The 19,099-nt window shown below is 43.5% G+C and overlaps 1 protein-coding gene across 1 annotated transcript in view; it reads left to right on the top strand.

Annotated features, from left to right (window-relative positions):
* The window catches only part of LOC136628885 (sodium-dependent serotonin transporter-like), a 68,190-nt gene extending 58,674 nt beyond the window's left edge, over window positions 1–9,516 (top strand). The window contains exons 9-14 of the mRNA XM_066604978.1: window positions 1,729–1,860; window positions 2,969–3,068; window positions 5,427–5,527; window positions 6,259–6,426; window positions 8,562–8,627; window positions 9,379–9,516. Coding sequence (XP_066461075.1) covers window positions 1,729–1,860; window positions 2,969–3,068; window positions 5,427–5,527; window positions 6,259–6,426; window positions 8,562–8,627; window positions 9,379–9,516 — 705 coding nt within the window. The remainder of the gene's footprint in view (window positions 1–1,728; window positions 1,861–2,968; window positions 3,069–5,426; window positions 5,528–6,258; window positions 6,427–8,561; window positions 8,628–9,378) is intronic.
* Window positions 9,517–19,099: the final 9,583 nt, after the last annotated feature.

The following is a 19,099-nucleotide window of genomic DNA, read 5'->3' as shown; positions in this document are numbered from 1 at the left end:
GGTTCAGTACTGAACGGCTGCTGTTTACACTGAACGATCGGCATTCAGGATTTTAAGCTGCTTAAGGGCGAGCACCCACTGGCGTTTTTTTACCTGCGTTTTGCGTTTTGCGTTTTGCGTTTTTCCTGCACAGGCATAGAGATAACATGTGTTCCTGTCCACTGGCGTTTTTTTTGCGTTGCGTTTGCGTTTTTAACATAGGAACTGTCAGTTGCATATGTGTCCTTATTTTTCTCCATGGAAATTAATGGCAAAGCCGCGAAAACGCCGCGAAAAACGCGCGGAAAAAACGCGGGACACGCGGCGAAAACGCTGCGTTTTTTTCTCGCGGGAAACGCAAACGCCAGTGGGTGCTCACCCTTAAACTGAACAACTGGATGATTCTAGTCCAGTCATTCGGTTTCGGCATACTTTTACACGAGATGATTATAATTTAAAATCCTGCGGGAGCAAAGGGTTTTGAACAACCAGAACGATAATCGTCCCATGTAAAAGAAATGTGTTAAAAATAAATGTTCCCCCAAAATGGCATCACTAAAAACTTCAGCTCGTCAGACAAAACAAAGCCCTCACACAGCTCCGTCAGTGGAGATATTTTGGTTCTCTGAATGCAGTGATTAGAGATGAGCGAGCATACTCGCTAAGGACAATTGCTCGATCGAGCATTGCCCTTAGCGAGTACCTGCCCGCTCGGGAGAAAAGGTTCGGCTGCCGGCGCGGGTGACAGGTGAGTTGCGGCAGTCAGCAGATGGGAGCGGGGGGTAGAGAGGGAGAGAGAGATCTCCCCGCTCTCCCCCGCAGCTCTCTGCCCGCCGCCGGCAGCCGAACCTTTGCTCCCGAGCGGGCAGATACTCGCTAAGGGCAATGCTCATTCGAGCAATTGCCCTTAGCGAGTATGCTCGCTCATCACTAGCAGTGATGCTAAAATTTAATTATTTCCCCCACCACCAACAGAAAAAAGGTTTTATTGTTGTGGAAAAACCTAAAAAAAAGTGACGTTCATATCCTTGTAATCATACCGACCTGCAAGAAAAGGTATGTCATTTATACTGCAGGATGAACACCTTAAAAAAAACACATAAAGGCAGAACTGATGTGTATTTTCACCCTGTCCCTCCCAAAAATTAAGAACATTTCTACAATGCACATATACCAGAATGGTGCTAATAAAATATACAGCTCGCCACGCAATGAACAAGGACTTAGGGCCTCATGTTGATGGAAAAATAAAGTCATGGTTTTTGAAAAGTGGAGAAAAAAAATCTCCAAAATTGCTGAATCTTAAGAGGATAAAGGAAATCCCCCTTTTACAACTTTCTAGTTTGGATAGTAGTAAAAAGTGAAACAACTTTGTAAACTGTTTAATTCTCCGTTGCATTTTAATAATAGCATTGTGTTTTATTCTATGTTCAGCAGGAATACAAATCTCAATATTTCTGAATCCTAGGAAAAATTATGTTGTTCAGTTGTCAGTCCTCGGTGTGTCAAAAAAAGTAGACTTATGGGGTCCTGCTGCTGGGGTCCCCACAATCACTGAAGAGACTAAAGGATTTAATCAATATACAGGCTAGAGACATTTTATAAACCACAACAGTATCTGAAGCGACAAACCGCAAAGCTGAGCACCTCTGTCTGTTAAATCTGATCATTCCGCGGGGCTCGCAGTATTCAGACTTCCACCGATCAAAACATTTAAAAAATGACAGTTGTTTTCTATCTTATGATTAGTTTGGAGGCCTGGAAGCGGTAATAACTGCAATCATGGATGAATACCCACACATTTTGGGCAAGAGGAGAGAGCTGTTTGTCCTTGGCTTGGTCACAGTCTGCTTTACTGGATCGCTCAGCACTTTAACTCAGGTAGGATGGCATTTGAAATACTGCAATCATATACAATGATACTATGCAGCACAAATTACTACATGATTTCAACTAGTATTCCCATATGAATACCTGATTTTCAGAACCATACATAAGAGATTTTATTGAGGATGATCAGGACCGTTTCAGTCTCATAGAAGCCATAACTAATACAACCCATTATATACTTTGGTAGAGGCAGGATCATTATCAGAGACAAGTCCCTCCAAAAACGAGGTTAAGGCCTCTTTCACACGACCGTATGCGTTTTTAAGTTCGGCCGTCTGCACTGAAAAAAAATTAATTAATTAAAAAAAATAAAAAAAAAATATATATATATATATATATATATATAAATAAATCGCATGAATGAAGAATAGCTGTGATCAAGTCCCCATCTTTAGCCAAGTTCTTTCTGCCGTTCAAACGGGCGGCTGCAGTGTGGAAACCCTCGATCGGTAGAAATCCTTGGGATGACTGTTAATGCTTAAATAGAGCCAGCTGTCCCTCCCCCTCCCTTTTTTATCAGCGCCCATAGGAGTCTATGGGAGCTTCCAGCGTATCGCGGACAAACACAGGGCAAGACCTATCTTTGGACACAGTGTATAAAATCTGTGACGGAAAACGGCTGCCGATGTTCTATTTTTGCCAGCGCAATTTTTCAACGTCACTTATCTCAATGAATACATTGAAATCCAATGCTTCAGATGGTCACGATTTTTGGACGCAGCTAAATAGCTGCTTATATACAGTCGTGTGAACAAGGCCGAAAACCTACTCAGTTCAGGTTTCAGTTCTGTGCTCATAAATGTAGTATATAAGGGCTCACTCACATTGGAGCATGTCGCCTGCGCATCACACATGTAATACACAGCGTTAAAAGCCCATTGAATTCTATTGGTCTACTCACACCTGCGTTTTTTTCACATGTGTGAAAAAAGCGTAGCATGTTCTATGTTGGTGGGTATTACGCGGTTAATAAGCGCCAATGTAGGCAAGGGAATGTAACATGCGTACTTGCGGTGTACTGCGTATTTTACGTGTTAGTAAGCCCTAAGTGTATTATGTTCACATTACTCTTGATGCAATTATCATGTCATTTTACTAGGGAGGAGCATACGTAGTGAAGCTTCTAGAAGAATTTGGGGCTGGCTGTTCCATTATCGCAGTTGTATTCTTAGAAGCAATTGCTGTGTCTTGGTTCTATGGTAAGACAAATGGTTTAACTTTAAATGTGTGTTGTGTTTCAATATTCTGTTGCACAATTATATGGTTTTTGTGTGGTCTGCTGTCAATGACATGCTCTAATTATCCTTTGAGTAACACTGACTTCTTAAAGAACAATGCTAAAGCCTCTCTTAGTCACCTTTTTGAACTGTGCAATGTGGAGTTCATCGGTTATTCTTACTGTTAATTAGAGATGAGCGAGCACGTCGGAGCACCATGCGGGGGGGGGGGGGGGGTCGGCGGTGGGAGTGGGGGGAGAGTTCTCCGATGAGTAAGCAGTTACTCGAAAAGACCGATGCTCTGTCAAGCATCAGCCTTAAACGAGCATGTTAGCTCATCTCTACAGTTATTGTATAAATAAACTGACAACTGGTAACACCCATTTGTCAATTTATTCATATATCCCCAGGAGGAGCAACAAAGAGCATCACAGCACTGAATCTAAAGAAAAGATGCTCCAGAATTGTTATTTCAGGGATAATGCAAGATACGCCAGCAGGGCTGACAGGTTGTCTATGGAGATAACCCTTTACCAGGGTCATGCTGCCCAAACCAAAGGCATGAACTTGGGACTGGCACTCATATTGCAGAAGTAAATGTTTTATTCTGAACTATTGTGGTATTTCAGAAAAAAACATACTTTGAAAATCTGTTCGGAACAGGGCCCAGAGTTACAGGGGTGGGGCCCCATCTATTTCTCTCCACCCAGACCACCTAGATTGACAGTTTTCTCCCTGTACATAAAAAACAGAGATCTGTTGATCTAGGTGGTCTAGGCTGGGAGAGGCTAGCAGGGAGCCGCAAGGTTTAAGAATAAAGCATACATGTTTGCACTGCACGCTCTTGTTCTGATTTCATGCTGTTTGCGGTTCGGCCAGCATGAACCCGGTGACAGTCTTTTGTAAAGTTAGTATTATTCAAGCACTTCTGTGATCATTTTTACCTGTAGTGATATTGCTTATTGCAACTACTGTATTAGTAACCCTATAACTTTATGAAACAAGGGGTGTATCACTGCATGACTACTCAGGCTTGCAATTCAGCAGCCTAAGAAAACTGAGTGTCAAGACCTATGGACAGCTTTAAAGGGGTTGTCCCACGTAATATCAGAGATATGGTTATCAGAGATTTGTGGATGGTTGCCTGGTGTGGTGAGTTGGAGAAGCTGAGAAGGTTATAAGAGAGTGAGATAACATTACTACAATTGTAACTGTCCAGCATGAACTCTAAGGCCTCATGTCCACAGGTGGGTCGGATTCCGCCATTAGGAGCCCGCAGTAGGTGTGTCGCAGATTGCATGGCTTCCATTGACTTCAATGGGATCCGCAAAAAAATGGAGCATGCTGCGATTTGTTTTCCAGACTGAAAGGTCCTCAAATCAAATCTGCATGCATTAATTAATTTGCGGCCGCCCATGCATCCCTATGGGCCATTTGAGTTTCGGATCTCCCACATGGGTGTCCCGCATGGATTCTGCAAATCAAATCTGCTCATGGACATGAGGCTTTATTAGCACAGAAGTCACTGTAGCTTCAGAAACAGCTGGCTCAGCACACTAGGGATACCTCTGTATAACCAATGGAACATAGAAGGAAGCAAGACTGAGCATGTGTGACCACCTTAGAACATTTACTGAGGTGGACCGGTCACAGAACAGAAACAGCGGGTGGCGCTATTCTGTTATTCCTGGATTATCTGGGGATAGAGACATTTTTTAAAATAACTAAAACACCAAAATTGTTTATATTATGAGCTGTATATAACTATAAAACAATTTTTCGTGGAACAACCCTTTTAATGATGGCCATAGCTGTTTGTCAATTTTTCCCAAAACATTTTAATAAAAAATGTTGAGCACAAATGTTTTCAACTTAACAGTAGAGGACGACTCAAGGTCCTTTAGGGTTAAATATTAATTATTAGAGATGAGTGAGTATACTCGCTAAGGCACATTATTCGAGCGAGTAGTCCCTTAGCAGAGTATCTCCCCGCTCGTCTCTAAAGATTCGGGGGCCGGTGCGGGTGACAGGTGCGTTGCGGTGGGGAGTGGGCGGGAGAGAGGGAGATCTCCCCTCAGTTCCTCCCCGCTCACCCCAACCGCTCCCCGCCCCCCGAATCTTTAGAGACAAGCGGGGAGATACTCGGCTAAGGCACTACTCGATCGAGTAATGTGCCTTAGCAAGTATACTCGCTCATCTCTATTCATTATCCATATCACACAAGTTGATGGCATGCAGTATTTCCTTCCATAAATATATCTATAGAGAATTCCACCAATATTCTAAGGCCATCATTTAGTAGGAAGATTGGTTGAAACTAATGTTATGCTCAATTCACAGGAATCCAAAGGTTTTGTAATGATGTGAAGGCCATGCTAGGCTTTACTCCTGGGATATACTGGAGAGTTTGCTGGGTGGCAATTAGTCCCGCCTTTCTGGCTGTAAGTATATTTCCCTTTCATATTACAGTGATTGTCAATAAAGAGAACATGTTAAATGCTCGTCCCTTATAAAGACTAACTATTTAATTGTATGCAGATCCACAAATGAAAATACATCATTACTTCCCGCTTTAGGGCTTATTCACAGGAACGCTATTGCACTGCGTATTACATGTGCAAAGTTTGCACGCAATATGCAGCGAATGGAATCCGTTGATTTCAATGGGTTTGTTGACATGAGCGTATTTTGCATACACATTACATTGTGCAGCATATTCTATTTTCGTGTGCATTTTACACGAAAGTAGCACATATTAAAGTAATTAAACTTAATTGCCCATTGAAATCAATACAGTAAAATAGGCACACGCACACAAAATATCAACATCTATCACACAAGTGTACAGCGCAAATGCACACGGAAATATGCTTATGCCTGTGTGCAGCCGGCCTTACTTGTGCAAGGACTGTAGCAGACAAGATACAGTTGACGTATATAAACAAACTAGTAATTATTAGGGAATTATAGTACCAGTGTTTCTGGTGATACAATGCGCCACACAGCTCTGCTGCATGCTACATCCATTGTGATCCCCAGACATCACACACAGCTCTGCTACATGCACGTCACACACACAGCTCTGACGAACTATTGCTAAGATGATTTGTTTGCTGGCATATATTGGCATAATGTGGTACCATATTATCATAACATTTGCCCTTCTCTTTAGTTTATCATAGTAAGCTCGTTTATAGATCAGCCACCTTTGATGCTATTTGACTACAAATATCCTGAATGGACCATTTCAGTTGGATACCTAATTGGGGCATCATCCTTCATCTGGATTCCAGTATATATGGTTTATAAACTAGTATGGACTCCAGGATCACTCAAACAGGTAACAGTTCACAATGCAAAATGGTTTCTGTATTAAACTGTTCATTTTTGCAAGAAAAGTATTTGGATCAACGATGTAACACAAATAGACATAATTTTTTCGACTTACTTTATATATAATTCTACTGGTTTGCTGATGTTTCAGAATGGGTGTGTATATATATATAGCTAGAGATAACTTTAGAGCTCTGAAACATCTGCACACCAGTAGAGATGAGTGAGTATACTCGCTAAGGCACATTACTTGAGCGAGTAGTGCCTTAGCCGAGTATCTCCCCGCTCGTCTCTAAAGATTCGGGGGCCAGCGCAGGTGATAGGTGAGTTGCGGTGGGGAGCGAGGGGGAGAGAGGGAGAGAGAGATCTCCCCTCCGTTTCTCCCTGCTCTCCCCCGCCGCTCTCCGCCCGCCCCCGAATCTTTAGAGACGAGCGGGTAGATACTCGGCTAAGGCACTACCCGCTCGAGTAATGTGCCTTAGCGAGTATACTCGCTCATCTCTACACATCAGTAAAATTATATATAAAGGACGTAGAAAAAATACGGTCTACCTCTGTTAGGCTTATTTCCTACAAGCGTATATCAGCCGGCCGTTTTCACGGCCGGCCAATATACGCTATGTTGGGAAAGATAAAATTGGTGAACAGGCGCACAAATCAAACGTTTGTGCACCTGTTCAGATAGCATGGGTCCCGGAGCATATGTGCCGAGTCTACCATGCCATCACCCCTTTTCCCTCCCTTCCCATCACAGGCTCACCTCTCTTCTCCTTCCCACTCGTTCTTTGAAATGGGAGGGGGTGGGAAGAGGGTGGAGATAAGCGCCATCCCGCCTCCTCCCATTGATAGCTATGGACAAGGGGCAGGGAGAGGGTGGGAGCTTAGCTCCGCCCACATCCAGCCCCTTGTCCACAGCCATCAATGGGGGAGGCGGGATGGGACTGTGCTTAGCTCCGCCCCTGTCCCGCCCTCTCCCATTGCAGAGAGCCAGCGAGAAGGAGAGGACAGGTAAGCCTGCATGGGGGAGGAGAGTAGAGGGAGGGTGTTTAGCAGCCCCGCTGCTAAACTACCCCCCACCTGCGGCTACTGCCATGGGCTCCCATAGGAGCCTATGCAGCGGGCGACGTATTCCGGCCCAAAAGATAGTTCCAGGACTACCTTTTGGGCCCAACGTAAAAACGCCTGGCGCTATATTGGCCTGGCTGAGTGCTTTAACGTCTCAGGAATATGGCCATGTGATCTGATGCATTGGAATCCAATGCATCAGATCACAGCGTAATATATCAGCCGGATGTGAAAACGGATGTCTGATATACGCTAGTGGGAAAGAAGCCTTACATTGTTGAAGCTTAGTCTGAACATATGGATATGGAGTAGGAAGATTATATATAATATATATATATAATATTTATACTCCGGATCCACATGTAAGGACTGTTTCCATGTTCTAACATCTTTCAGATCTACTGTGTATTTAAGTATTGACAGAAGAATGCATAATATGAAGGCTGACAAGCAATATGCTAGTTAGGTAGTGGCAAGTCATATGCTAGATTGTGAGATCCAGAATTTGCATAGCAGCATGCCAATAAATAGGCTATTGCAATCAATATTGCCACACAACTATGTATGTTATATAATAGTGCTAAGTAAACATTAGAAATATAAGTTACCCTATTCATAAATAAAAAATATCATAATAATTTAGTTGAAAAATAGAAAAAAAAATTTTTTTTTCCCCAACTCTCTGAATGTGTGGAACAATATAAACAATTGGCATCTTTTTAGATAAATACACATTCTCCTATGGACTAAATATTGTTCTATAGATGCAGTAAATTACATTATTAATCAGTGTTGGCTAATAATATACCATGGGCAATGCTCAGTAAGGGTGACTACCCACCACATTTTGTTAAAATCGCAATTTTGCGCGATCGCGATTTTAACATTACAAGTCCCATAGACCCCTGCAGAAAAAAAACACTGCAAATTTTGCAGTGAAAAAAAAATGTATTGGGTAGTCACCCTAATACATAAGAAATGAGGCTTTAATTGATAGACCAATTTTGCTTTATATACAGTATTTTTGTTGCTCGCTGATTCTTAGTCTCTTGCTTTCTGTTTGTCATTTATCTACAGAGGCTGGCTATTTGTCTCCGACCTGAAAACGTTGGGAAGGATCAGCAATCGGATTCCTTGTGCATGGCAATGGCACCCCAGTAATACATCTCTGGCCCAAAGCTTCTGTAGACTAAACTGAGATGCCACAGGGAATTAGCCAATGGTGCTTTAAAATAGTCTTCACTCCTCTTTAAGGGGTTTTGCCATGCGCAGTACTATTCCGAAGCGGTTGATGGAGGTATAACTGAAAAAAAGCGCAGCTATGTTCTTTTGTATGCTTGTTAAATGATGGCGCAAAATTTGTTATTAAGAGATGTATTATTTACAGTGTGTTGGTTGTGTGCTTGCAAAACAGAAGTATGAATATGGCTATGTTCACACTAGCATTTTTTCGACTGATCACGTTTTATTAAAAGCAGATATCAGTGCAGTGAAAAGTATCTGCAAGCTTTCTGTTTACATACTTTTTTCAACTTTTAAAGTAGGTGGTGGCAGTTGTTCTTCAATGAATGTGCCTCAGTTGTTACTTTAGTGCTAGGATTCTAGGTTCAGATCTCATCAGGGGAAACACCAACTTTGAAAAACGTCGTACAGCCAACACCTTTTGTCAGATTTGAACCTGAAACTCCAGCACTGCAAGGCAGCAGTGCTAACAACTGAGTAACCACACTTTCTTCTTTGTTCTCTGGAGGAGAGCAAGGAACACAAAGAGAATAGGCAAAGTCCATGCAGATGTTGTCTTTTGTCAAATTTGAACCCAGGACCTCAGTGCAGCAAGGCAGCAGTGGTAATAACTAAGCTATCATGCTTTTTCTTTCTTCTTTTATCCTTGAAGAGGAGGAAGAAGGAAAAGAAGAAGAAAGTGAAGGGGTGGAGAAGAATATCTTCTCTTTCTCCTTCGGAGAAGGAAAGAGCAGGAGGAGGAAGAATCAAGAAGCTTGATGGCTCAGTGGCTGGCACTGTTGCCTTATAACACTGGAGTTCTAGGTTCATGTCTGACTGTGGACAACATCTGCATGGAGGTTGCATGATGTCGTTGTGTTCATTCTTCTGCTGCCTTGTAGTGGTGGAATTGTAGGTTCAAATCTGACCAAGGATAATGTCTGTATTGGCTTTTTATGTTCTCTTTGTGTTTCTTCTTTTTTTTTCTATTGCTCTGGCAGTGAAAGTACATGTTTGGTGGCTCAGTCATTAGCACTGCTGCCTTGCAGTCTTAGAGTTGTAGGTTCAAATCTGACCAAGGGTGATGGCTATATGGAGGTTTTAAAAGTTGATGTTGCCCTTGATATTTAAACCTAGGATCCCAGCATTGCAAGGCAACAGTGATAACAACTGCATCACATTCATCGAAGAACCACAAGTACGATGCAATCAAAAAAAGGATCTACCTGTATTCTGTTTCCAAAACTAGAAACAAAGGCACAGCAGCCTGTCTTTTGATCCAATTTTAAAAAATGGAAAATAAAAAAGCTGAAGACCTTCAGCTTCAATATATTTCTATGGACTTCAAAACTGAACCATATTCTTTACATGTTGCTGTTCCCATGACGGAAATGAAAATGCTAGTGTGAAAATAATTTTGTTATTATGCCTGTAAGGCATAATAACAACATTCTTGTTATGTTTCTCCCAAAATACATATTTTTTCATCCAGAATTCATTCTGCACAACTAAACCCACTACTGTGGAGTTGTACTATAATCTAAATTCCAAGTCTGTAGATTTTATGTATTATAAAACTTCATTCTTTAGCATTCGGCAAATGAAATGAAATGCATCAGAATCAATTAAGCTAGAATGGCTAAAGATAATTTGGGTTCTTCCTCACTATTTACCTCCTTTATATTAGCAGTTCTACAAAATACCAGATTAGCAAGTGTAGTTGTCAATATGTATATAGCATAGACTTACCTTTAAACATGTATTCATGGATCTATTTTGAGAAGACGTATACATGGCATGTAAGAGAAAATCTCAGAATGAATTTCTGTTTCTGTTACTGAATTCCTGTGTGTTCCGTATTTCTTCATGAAACAAAACCATGCACATTGATGTTACGAGAGGTTTCTGCGCTCCAAATATTCACAATGTATCATTTTTTAGTACATAAATTATTTTCTTTCTTGTGCAGCCCTAGAATGTTCACATCATCCACATCAGGATGATTCTTTGTGTTCCCAGATGACGTATGAAATTACTATCATTGCAGTATAAAACTTCATTAAATAGAAATACATAAAAACAACACTGACGGGGTTTTCCAGTGTGAAATACTATTCATTAATAGTCGATCAGGGGGTTCACCACTTGGGACCCTGCCCGATCAGTTGCCTGCTGTCAGCGCCACAACACAGAGGGGTATGCAGCGGAAGCTTCTGCTCCGACCCCTGTGTATTGGCCGATACTTGTAACTACAGGCTGGGGTCTCCTTAAACTCAGTGACAGTGCTGCCTAATACACAGGGGTCAGAGCAGCAGCTTCCACTCCGTACCAGTTCCACTGAAAACGGGCACCTGATCCACTGAACAGCCGGGACCACAAGCGATGGTCGCCAGCTGATCAAGTATGGTTGACCTATTTCCCTGGAAAACCACTTTCAGGGTGCGTTCACACATGACGGAAATGCTGCAGAGAAAAATCCTGTGGCAAAATACACAGCCTTTCTGCATCATAAACTGGGTCAAAATCCACACCATTGGTCCAGACTTTGACTCTAAATCAGTCCAGGTACGCAGCTGATTTCAATCTACACTGAAGCTTCCTCTCACCTAGAAATACTGCGCGTTGCTGAGCCCAAAAGCGAAGCGCACAGGATCAGCCGGCACTGCTACTGAGCGCTGTCGCTGGTCAGGTGATGTGGAAGTGGCATCACCTGACTAGTAGTGGTGTAGATGACGGGCCACTCTGCGCTTTTGTGAACGCACCCTGACTATTGATGAATACACAGATTACTACTAATATGGATATATGGCATTGAAAATGATATAAATACATTATGTAACCCTGCTTTCTTGCTACAACAGATTATTTTGTACATGAGATATAGAGCAGTGATTCCTGAATACTGTTTAGGAGTATTAGTATAGTTTCTGAAAAATGAGAAAACAGATATTAAAGAATAGCAAAATAAACTTAGTAGACCATCTATGACTTTTGCACGGTCCCCAATACTAGTGAGGTGATGTGGCGGAGGGTTAGAAGGGTTATCCCACTTCTCGCTGTTTTGCTGCAGGAAACATACACTGTGTTGTGGCCCAGGTTACTGCAGCTCTGTATATTGTGCAGTGGCCCAAGTGCAGGCCTGAAGAGAACAGGGCACAATATACAGAGCTGTCCGCTTCCTGCAACAAAATAACTAGAACAGGGAACAACCCCCGTAACCCTCTTTCTTTCTATTCTTTATCCCTCAGCCTTTTTTTAAATGGTCCAGTTTGTTCCTCTGAGGTTACTTGGAGGTCTTTGCTACTGCGTTATGTAATACCGCTTATATTACTGTATCAAATTATGTTTTATACTTTCTTTGCCAAGAAAACCATTGAAATAGAACATCGTAGACATGCCAAACAGAATCTATTGAGTATAGTCTAGGACAGAACTGCAAAGTATCATCACACAGGGTTTCACTTTTTATGGACTTGTTAATATTTATGAAACTGTTTGGAGTGTTAGTTTGTTTTATCCTAAATGCACAGTTTAAATGATATGAAAACTATTGTATGGAGTACAATCAAAATAAACGACATTAAATATTATGTGTGGCATCTCAATCTTGTCCATGGAGTGTGCGGCTTCAGTGCACCCAAGTGCATTAGGGCTCAGTCACACGGGTGCCGATCCGCCTGTGTTTCTGTATGATAAGATGGCCGCACCGGGTGAGGACGACTCTCTGCACCGACCGGTTCCATTGCCGGCCATGTGTTCTTTAACCGGTCGGTGCAGAGTCGTCCGCACCTGCAGTGCGGCCGGCTCATCGTACAGAAACACAGGCGGATTGTTGCCCTTGTGACTGAGCCCTTAGGGAGTATTCACACAGTGGGTTTCGTGTACGCTGTTGGATTCCGCTTGTGGGTTTTGTCATTGAGACGGAATCATTCACTGTCATTAGTGAAATGACACCACTTTGATGCGCTTTTGACACAGGTTCAGTTTGTTTCTCTTATATTTGGAGTATACAATAGCGTGGCTGACCGTGTGGTGTCCATGTCACTAATGACAGTGAATGAGCTCTGTTCAGAAGTACCATCGCACCGCTACAAAAGCGGCATGCATGTGATTTTTCAGACTTTTTTTTAAACTCAGAAAATGGCAGAAAAAAAAAAGACTTGTCTGATGGAAACCTTAAATTGTAGCCCTGAGATCCTGGCCCTGAAGGACAACATCTGCATGGACTTTGCAAGTTCTCCATTCGTTTGCTTAATTGCCTTCCTATGAAATTCTGCACATTTTGTTTGTGAGATATGGAAAGTCATTTGGGCTGAGCCGTAATATCAGATACATCTTATGGACCAGAATGGTGCAGTTTCTAATAAGCACATCCTCTATTCAACGCTCATATAATCCTTTGAAGTATTTGCTGGAATTGGAATATTTTTGCAGCTCTCATAGTAAGGCGTCATATCTACGGGCGTTTTGTGAAATGCTGCGTGTATACCCACTGCCTTTTACCTGTGTTTGTAAATGGCAGCTCTGCCAGCAGAGACCGTGTATGGGCAGCGAGTGTACTGAGCATGCCCACGTATCTCACGCACGCGGTCATGCACAGTGTGATTCTGCCTTTTTTTTTTCATTCCCAGCTCTGTTTAACCCTTTCTAATCCACTGTCTGACGACTTCAGACATTCTGATTGAAGGCTGTATAGCTCCGATGTCGAAAGACGTCCGGCAGGGTATTCTTACTGTATATTACTGGCCGCTCTGTTGTCGGGGGGACTCTCCAGCATGTCCCATACTGCAGTACTGGCTCTAGCCAGCAGATGGCGCCATTGTATAATGACAGAAAGAGAAAATCCCCCTAGGAAACCTGAATCCAAAATTGGATTGCAAAGGTTAATAGCAGGAATGCGTATGAGTCCCCACCCATACACAATATATTGCGTATTGACCGTGTTTGCATATGCTGTCTATACAAAACTATAGGATCACATTGCATGGTATGCCGAGAAATAGAGCATGCAACGATCTATTTCTCAAGCATATCTACACGCACATGTGCATGGATCAATAAAATCCATTAACTTTCATTGGCTCCATTCACCAAGTATCACGTGGCTGTGCATCGCATGCGTAATACGCGGCGAAAAACCGCCCGTGGACGTGAGGTCTAAAGAGATTCTAGATTATATCTTTGTTGCCAACTGCAGTAAATGGACACTATGGAATAATTTGCATCATTGAAGTTTTGATATAGAAGATTACCATAGTTTGGACTATGAAACGCACCTCAGATTTAGACAACAGGAAAAAAATATTTCATACTAATTTAAACATCCCTGAGGGGCTACCGTCATTAACTCTGGAGGTCTAGTATAGAAAAGGGGTTTAACAGTGAATAGTCAGCTCCTATTATACAGTTAGGGCCAGAAATATTTGGACAGTGACACAATTTTCGCGAGTTGGGCTCTGCATGCCACCGCATTGGATTTGAAATGAAGCCTCTACAACAGAATTCAAGTGCAGATTGTAACGTTTAATTTAAAAGGTTGAACAAAAATATCTGATAGAAAATGTAGGAATTGTACACATTTCTTTACAAACACTCCACATTTTAGGAGCTCAAAAGTAATTGGACAAATAAACATAACCCAAACAAAATATTTTTTTTTCAATATTTTGTTGCGAATCCTTTGGAGGCAATCACTGCCTTAAGTCTGGAACCCATGGCCATCACCAAACGCTGGGTTTCCTTCTTCTTAATGCTTTGCCAGGCCTTTACAGCCGCAGCTTTCAGGTCTTGCTTGTTTGTGGGTCTTTCCGTCTGAAGTCTGGATTTGAGCAAGTGAAATGCATGCTCAATTGGGTTAAGATCTGGTGATTGACTTGGCCATTGCAGAATGTTCCACTTTTTTGCACTCATGAACTCCTGGGTAGCTTTGGCTGTATGCTTGGGGTCATTGTCCATCTGTACTGTAACTTTGCAGCATTTGGCTGAATCTGGGCTGAAAGTATATCCCGGTACACTTCAGAATTCATCCGGCTACTCTTGTCTGCTGTTATGTCATCAATAAACACAAGTGACCCAGTGCCATTGAAAGCCATGCATGCCCATGCCATCACGTTGCCTCCACCATGTTTTACAGAGGATGTGGTGTGCCTTGGATCATGTGCCGTTCCCTTTCTTCTCCAAACTTTTTTCTTCCCATCATTCTGGTACAGGTTGATCTTTGTCTCATCTGTCCATAGAATACTTTTCCAGAACTGGGCTGGCTTCTTGAGGTGTTTTTCGGCAAATTTAACTCTGGCCTGTCTATTTTTGGAATTGATGAATGGCTTGCATCTAGATGTGAACCCTGTATTTACTTTCATGGAGTCTTCTCTTTACTGTTGACTTAGAGACAGATACACCTACTTCCCTGAGAGTGTTCTGGACTTCAGTTGATGTTGTGAACGGGTTCTTCTTCACCAAAGAAAGTATGCGGCGATCATCCACCACCGTTGTCTTCCGTGGACGCCCAGGCCTTTTTGAGTTCCCAAGCTCACCAGTGAATTCCTTTTTTCTCAGAATGTACCCGACTGTTGATTTTGCTACTCCAAGCATGTCTGCTATCTCTCTGATGGATTTTTTCTTTTTTTTCAGCCTCAGGATGTTCTGCTTCACCTCAATTGAGAGTTCCTTTGACCGCATGTTGTCTGGTCACAGCAACAGCTTCCAAATCCAAAACCACACACCTGGAATCAACCCCAGACCTTTTAACTACTTCATTGATTACAGGTTAACGAGGGAGACGCCTTCTGAGTTAATTGCAGCCCTTAAAGTAGATTGTCCAATTACTTTTGGTCCCTTGAAAAAGAGGAGGCTATGCATTACAGAGCTATGATTCCTAAACCCTTTCTCCGATTTGGATGTGGAAACTCTCATATTGCAGCTGGGAGTGTGCACTTTCAGCCCATATTATATATATAATTGTATTTCTGAACATGTTTTTGTAAACAGCTAAAATAACAAAACTTGTGTCACTGTCCAAATATTTCTGGCCCTAACTGTACCTAGTGTGTCCATTCAAACATACGTTCACATTATACACATACTCATCACTGCTGCACACATTGTACATGCACACAACACACCGCTCTGCAGCATACACAACTCTGCTGCACATACAAATACAGCTCTCCTATATGTGCGCACACACACAAAAACTGGCAAGGAGCAGGTGAAATACGCCAACATAGTGCATTTTCAGTTGCTTAAATACACATCGTATTTCCGTGACTGAAGTGAGCTGCACCTGCCAGCGTAGGTGCAGCCTGGCAATTAGTGCAGTTGCGTGAGCATTTAAGGTGCTCGTGTAATACCACCCTTAGGGCTTATTCACACGAGAGAGGGCGTGTTTACGTTCACACGTCCGTGGTGTATAAAGGATGTTTTCCAGCTATCACGTCGAGAGCTAGAGCTAGTTAGCGTATTCTTGCCTGTTCATACTGTCCGAACTATATTTACGGCCATCGTATATGCGTCGGGAAGTATTTCGGTGGTGTACGTTCTATTTTCAGCAGGTTGCCATTTTTATGCGCCGTAAAATCGCCCATGTGAACGAATACATTCTAAACCAATGCCTCAGATGGTCACGTATATACGGTCAGGCGTAAAAACACACCGTATATGCACTCGTGTGAATAAGCCCTTAAGCCTCATGTCCACGGGAACAGATCCGCAGCAGGTCACCCACACGCGTGATCCGCGCCCCATAGGGATGCATTGGACACCCGCAGGTAATTAAATACCTGCGGATGTCATTTTCCCTTGATGCGCGATTGCGTGTGCGGGAAAACACCCGCAGCATGCTCCATTTTTAGTGCAGGTCTCCCGCGGGGACGGCTCCCGCAGGCCTCTATTGAAGCAGTCTGGATCCACGGCACACCCGCAACTGAATTCCTGCTCTCCAGCGCGGGAGAGCAGTTCAAAAAAAAAAAAAAAGAGTGCACGGCGCATGCCGAACACATCTGCCGGGCTGAAGAAAGAAGATCCAGCCGCGACGGAGGGCAGATCCGCAGATCCGGACAGGTAAGTAATGCTTATTTTTAGGCCTCATGTCCACGGGAAAGGAGGGACCCGCTGCGGGATTCTGCATGAAGGACCCGTGACGGGCCTGATTTTCCCCATGGACAGGAGGCCTAAGGCTTCCTCCACGCAGGTGAGCGCGAGATCAGGCCGTGAAACTAGACCCGATATTGCGCTCACCAATGTTGACCCACAGATGCGAGGTGTTCTACACTTCAGGTAAAGTAGTTTAAATAGAGCAGCAGGGGAGCAAGTAGATTTGCACTACATGAAAAGTCTGTCAGGCTGACACAGGTGAGTGCGATATCGGGCCGAGACACTCGCGGTCACCAACGTTTTATGGCAAAAATGCCTCTCATCAATTCAGTAAAGTAGCAATCCTCCGGCGCGGCCTTCAGCCACGTCAGAAGATCGCAAGTGATTTCCATCGTTTTCAATGGGAAACATTGCATCGTACGCCGTGTGATGTATTTTACTGTCCCATTGGAGACAATGGCTGATGTGTTCTGAGGAGCGCAAAAAGTTAGAACATGCCATCATTGACGCTCATGTATATGACTTCATCCAAAAGAAATGGGGTTCATATTCAAGCAAGATTTGCGCGTCTCACAATGCACAAATTTTACGAGGTTTTCTCGGCCGCGTGAAAGTGGTTCCAGACGTTTATATAGCTACATTTTAGTACGCCCACATGAGATCCAGCGGTAACCACAATGAACCACCTTTATGATAAGCCCCTCTGATCTGAAGCAACCTTGACACTTTGTTCTTACTACAGCTTCCGACACCGCAGCCCTCAGCCTTCAGGCCAACCCAATTCTTCTAACAATGCTGAAATTCGCTGAATGTTCTTAAAAAGTTTGGAAATGTGTATATGAGAAAGGATGGAGCCTACTACATTCTATAGACCTTCTACCAGTCTATATAATGTTCTATCCCTAAGATCCCCGCCACTCCTACAGGTGGCGCTCTGTGACCTCTGGAACCTCATCCTGGTCCTCCCTATTGTTGAGTAGGTTGATAACGAGGGGTTCTACAATGTATGCAAACAAAAAACAGACAAAGACCCTGCAGTCAGGGGTGCCCTACTATGAGAGGAGCTGAGCCGAGGAGCGGTGCTAGGGGTACCACCCTGCTACGCCGCCCACATATTACATGCCCATTGAATTCTACTGGGCCACTTGTGGGTTTTTCAAACACATATTACATGGGTGAAAATAGCATTTCCTAATTTGATGCATATTGCGAGGATAATAAGCACCACTATAGGCAATGGGAAGTCAACATATGCAGCAAGTACACGTTTCATGCATATTTGCTGTGTACGGCGTAGTTAGCGGGTGTCATATGCTCGTGTGAGTGAGCCCTAACGACCTTATTTTTTTCCCAGATGTAACTGCCGCTAAAAAATAATTGCCAGCTGTGAGCCGGTGAGGCGGCAGCCCAACAACCATTGAACTCCCGCTGCCTGCAGCTCCGGTCCAGGAAACACATGCCATTTCATACCACCTCGGGCAGTGTATCCGCTAGGAACTGCCTTCTATTGTGCCTTCACCAGCGGCATCCTGCCAATCAGGGGCGCAGCTAAAGGCTCATGGGGCCGGGCGCAAAACTTTATCTTGGGCCCCCCCAACTTCTCTTATTCCCAAAGAAAGACCCTAAAGCCGCCTGCAGACGGCCGGGTCGGATCCGGCAGTGAGAATTCTCGCCGCGGGACCCGACCCGAGCGCCTGCAGAAAGCAGCATGTACTCACCCGCGCCCCGCAGCGCCGGCTTTTTCATGTGCCAGCTGCCGGGTGAGTGACGTTTCGAGGTAGAACATGCCGCGGTTTGTTTGCCGCACGACATTTCATGCGGACAAACCGCGACCGTCTGCATAGGATTGCGTTTGTTAACGCAATCCTATGCAGGCTTCCAGCGGCGGAAATCCCGCCCGTCTGCAGGCGGCCTTATACTGCAGTGCTGTCGATGTATACTATATACCCCTACCATGTATACTATATTGCAGCCTGTATACTATATACCCCTACCATAGATACCATACTGCAGACTGTATATTATATATACCTCTGCCATGTATATTATATTGCAGTGCAGCCTATATGCTGTACACTATACTGCAGCCCCTGCCATGTATACTATATTGCAGTGCAGCCTATATGCTGTACACTACACTGCAGCCCCTGCCGTGTATACTATATTGCAGTGCAGCCCATATGATGTACACTATACTGCAGCCCCTGCCGTGTATACTATATTGCAGTGCAGCCTATATGCTGTACACTATACTGCAGCCCCTGCCATGTATACTATATTGCAGTGCAGCCCATATGTTGTAC

This window comes from Eleutherodactylus coqui, chromosome 5 (assembly GCF_035609145.1).
Source record: "Eleutherodactylus coqui strain aEleCoq1 chromosome 5, aEleCoq1.hap1, whole genome shotgun sequence".
Classification (NCBI taxonomy): domain Eukaryota; kingdom Metazoa; phylum Chordata; class Amphibia; order Anura; family Eleutherodactylidae; genus Eleutherodactylus; species Eleutherodactylus coqui.
Note: the sequence above shows the minus strand (reverse complement) of the source record. Positions and strands in the feature narration are given on the sequence as shown.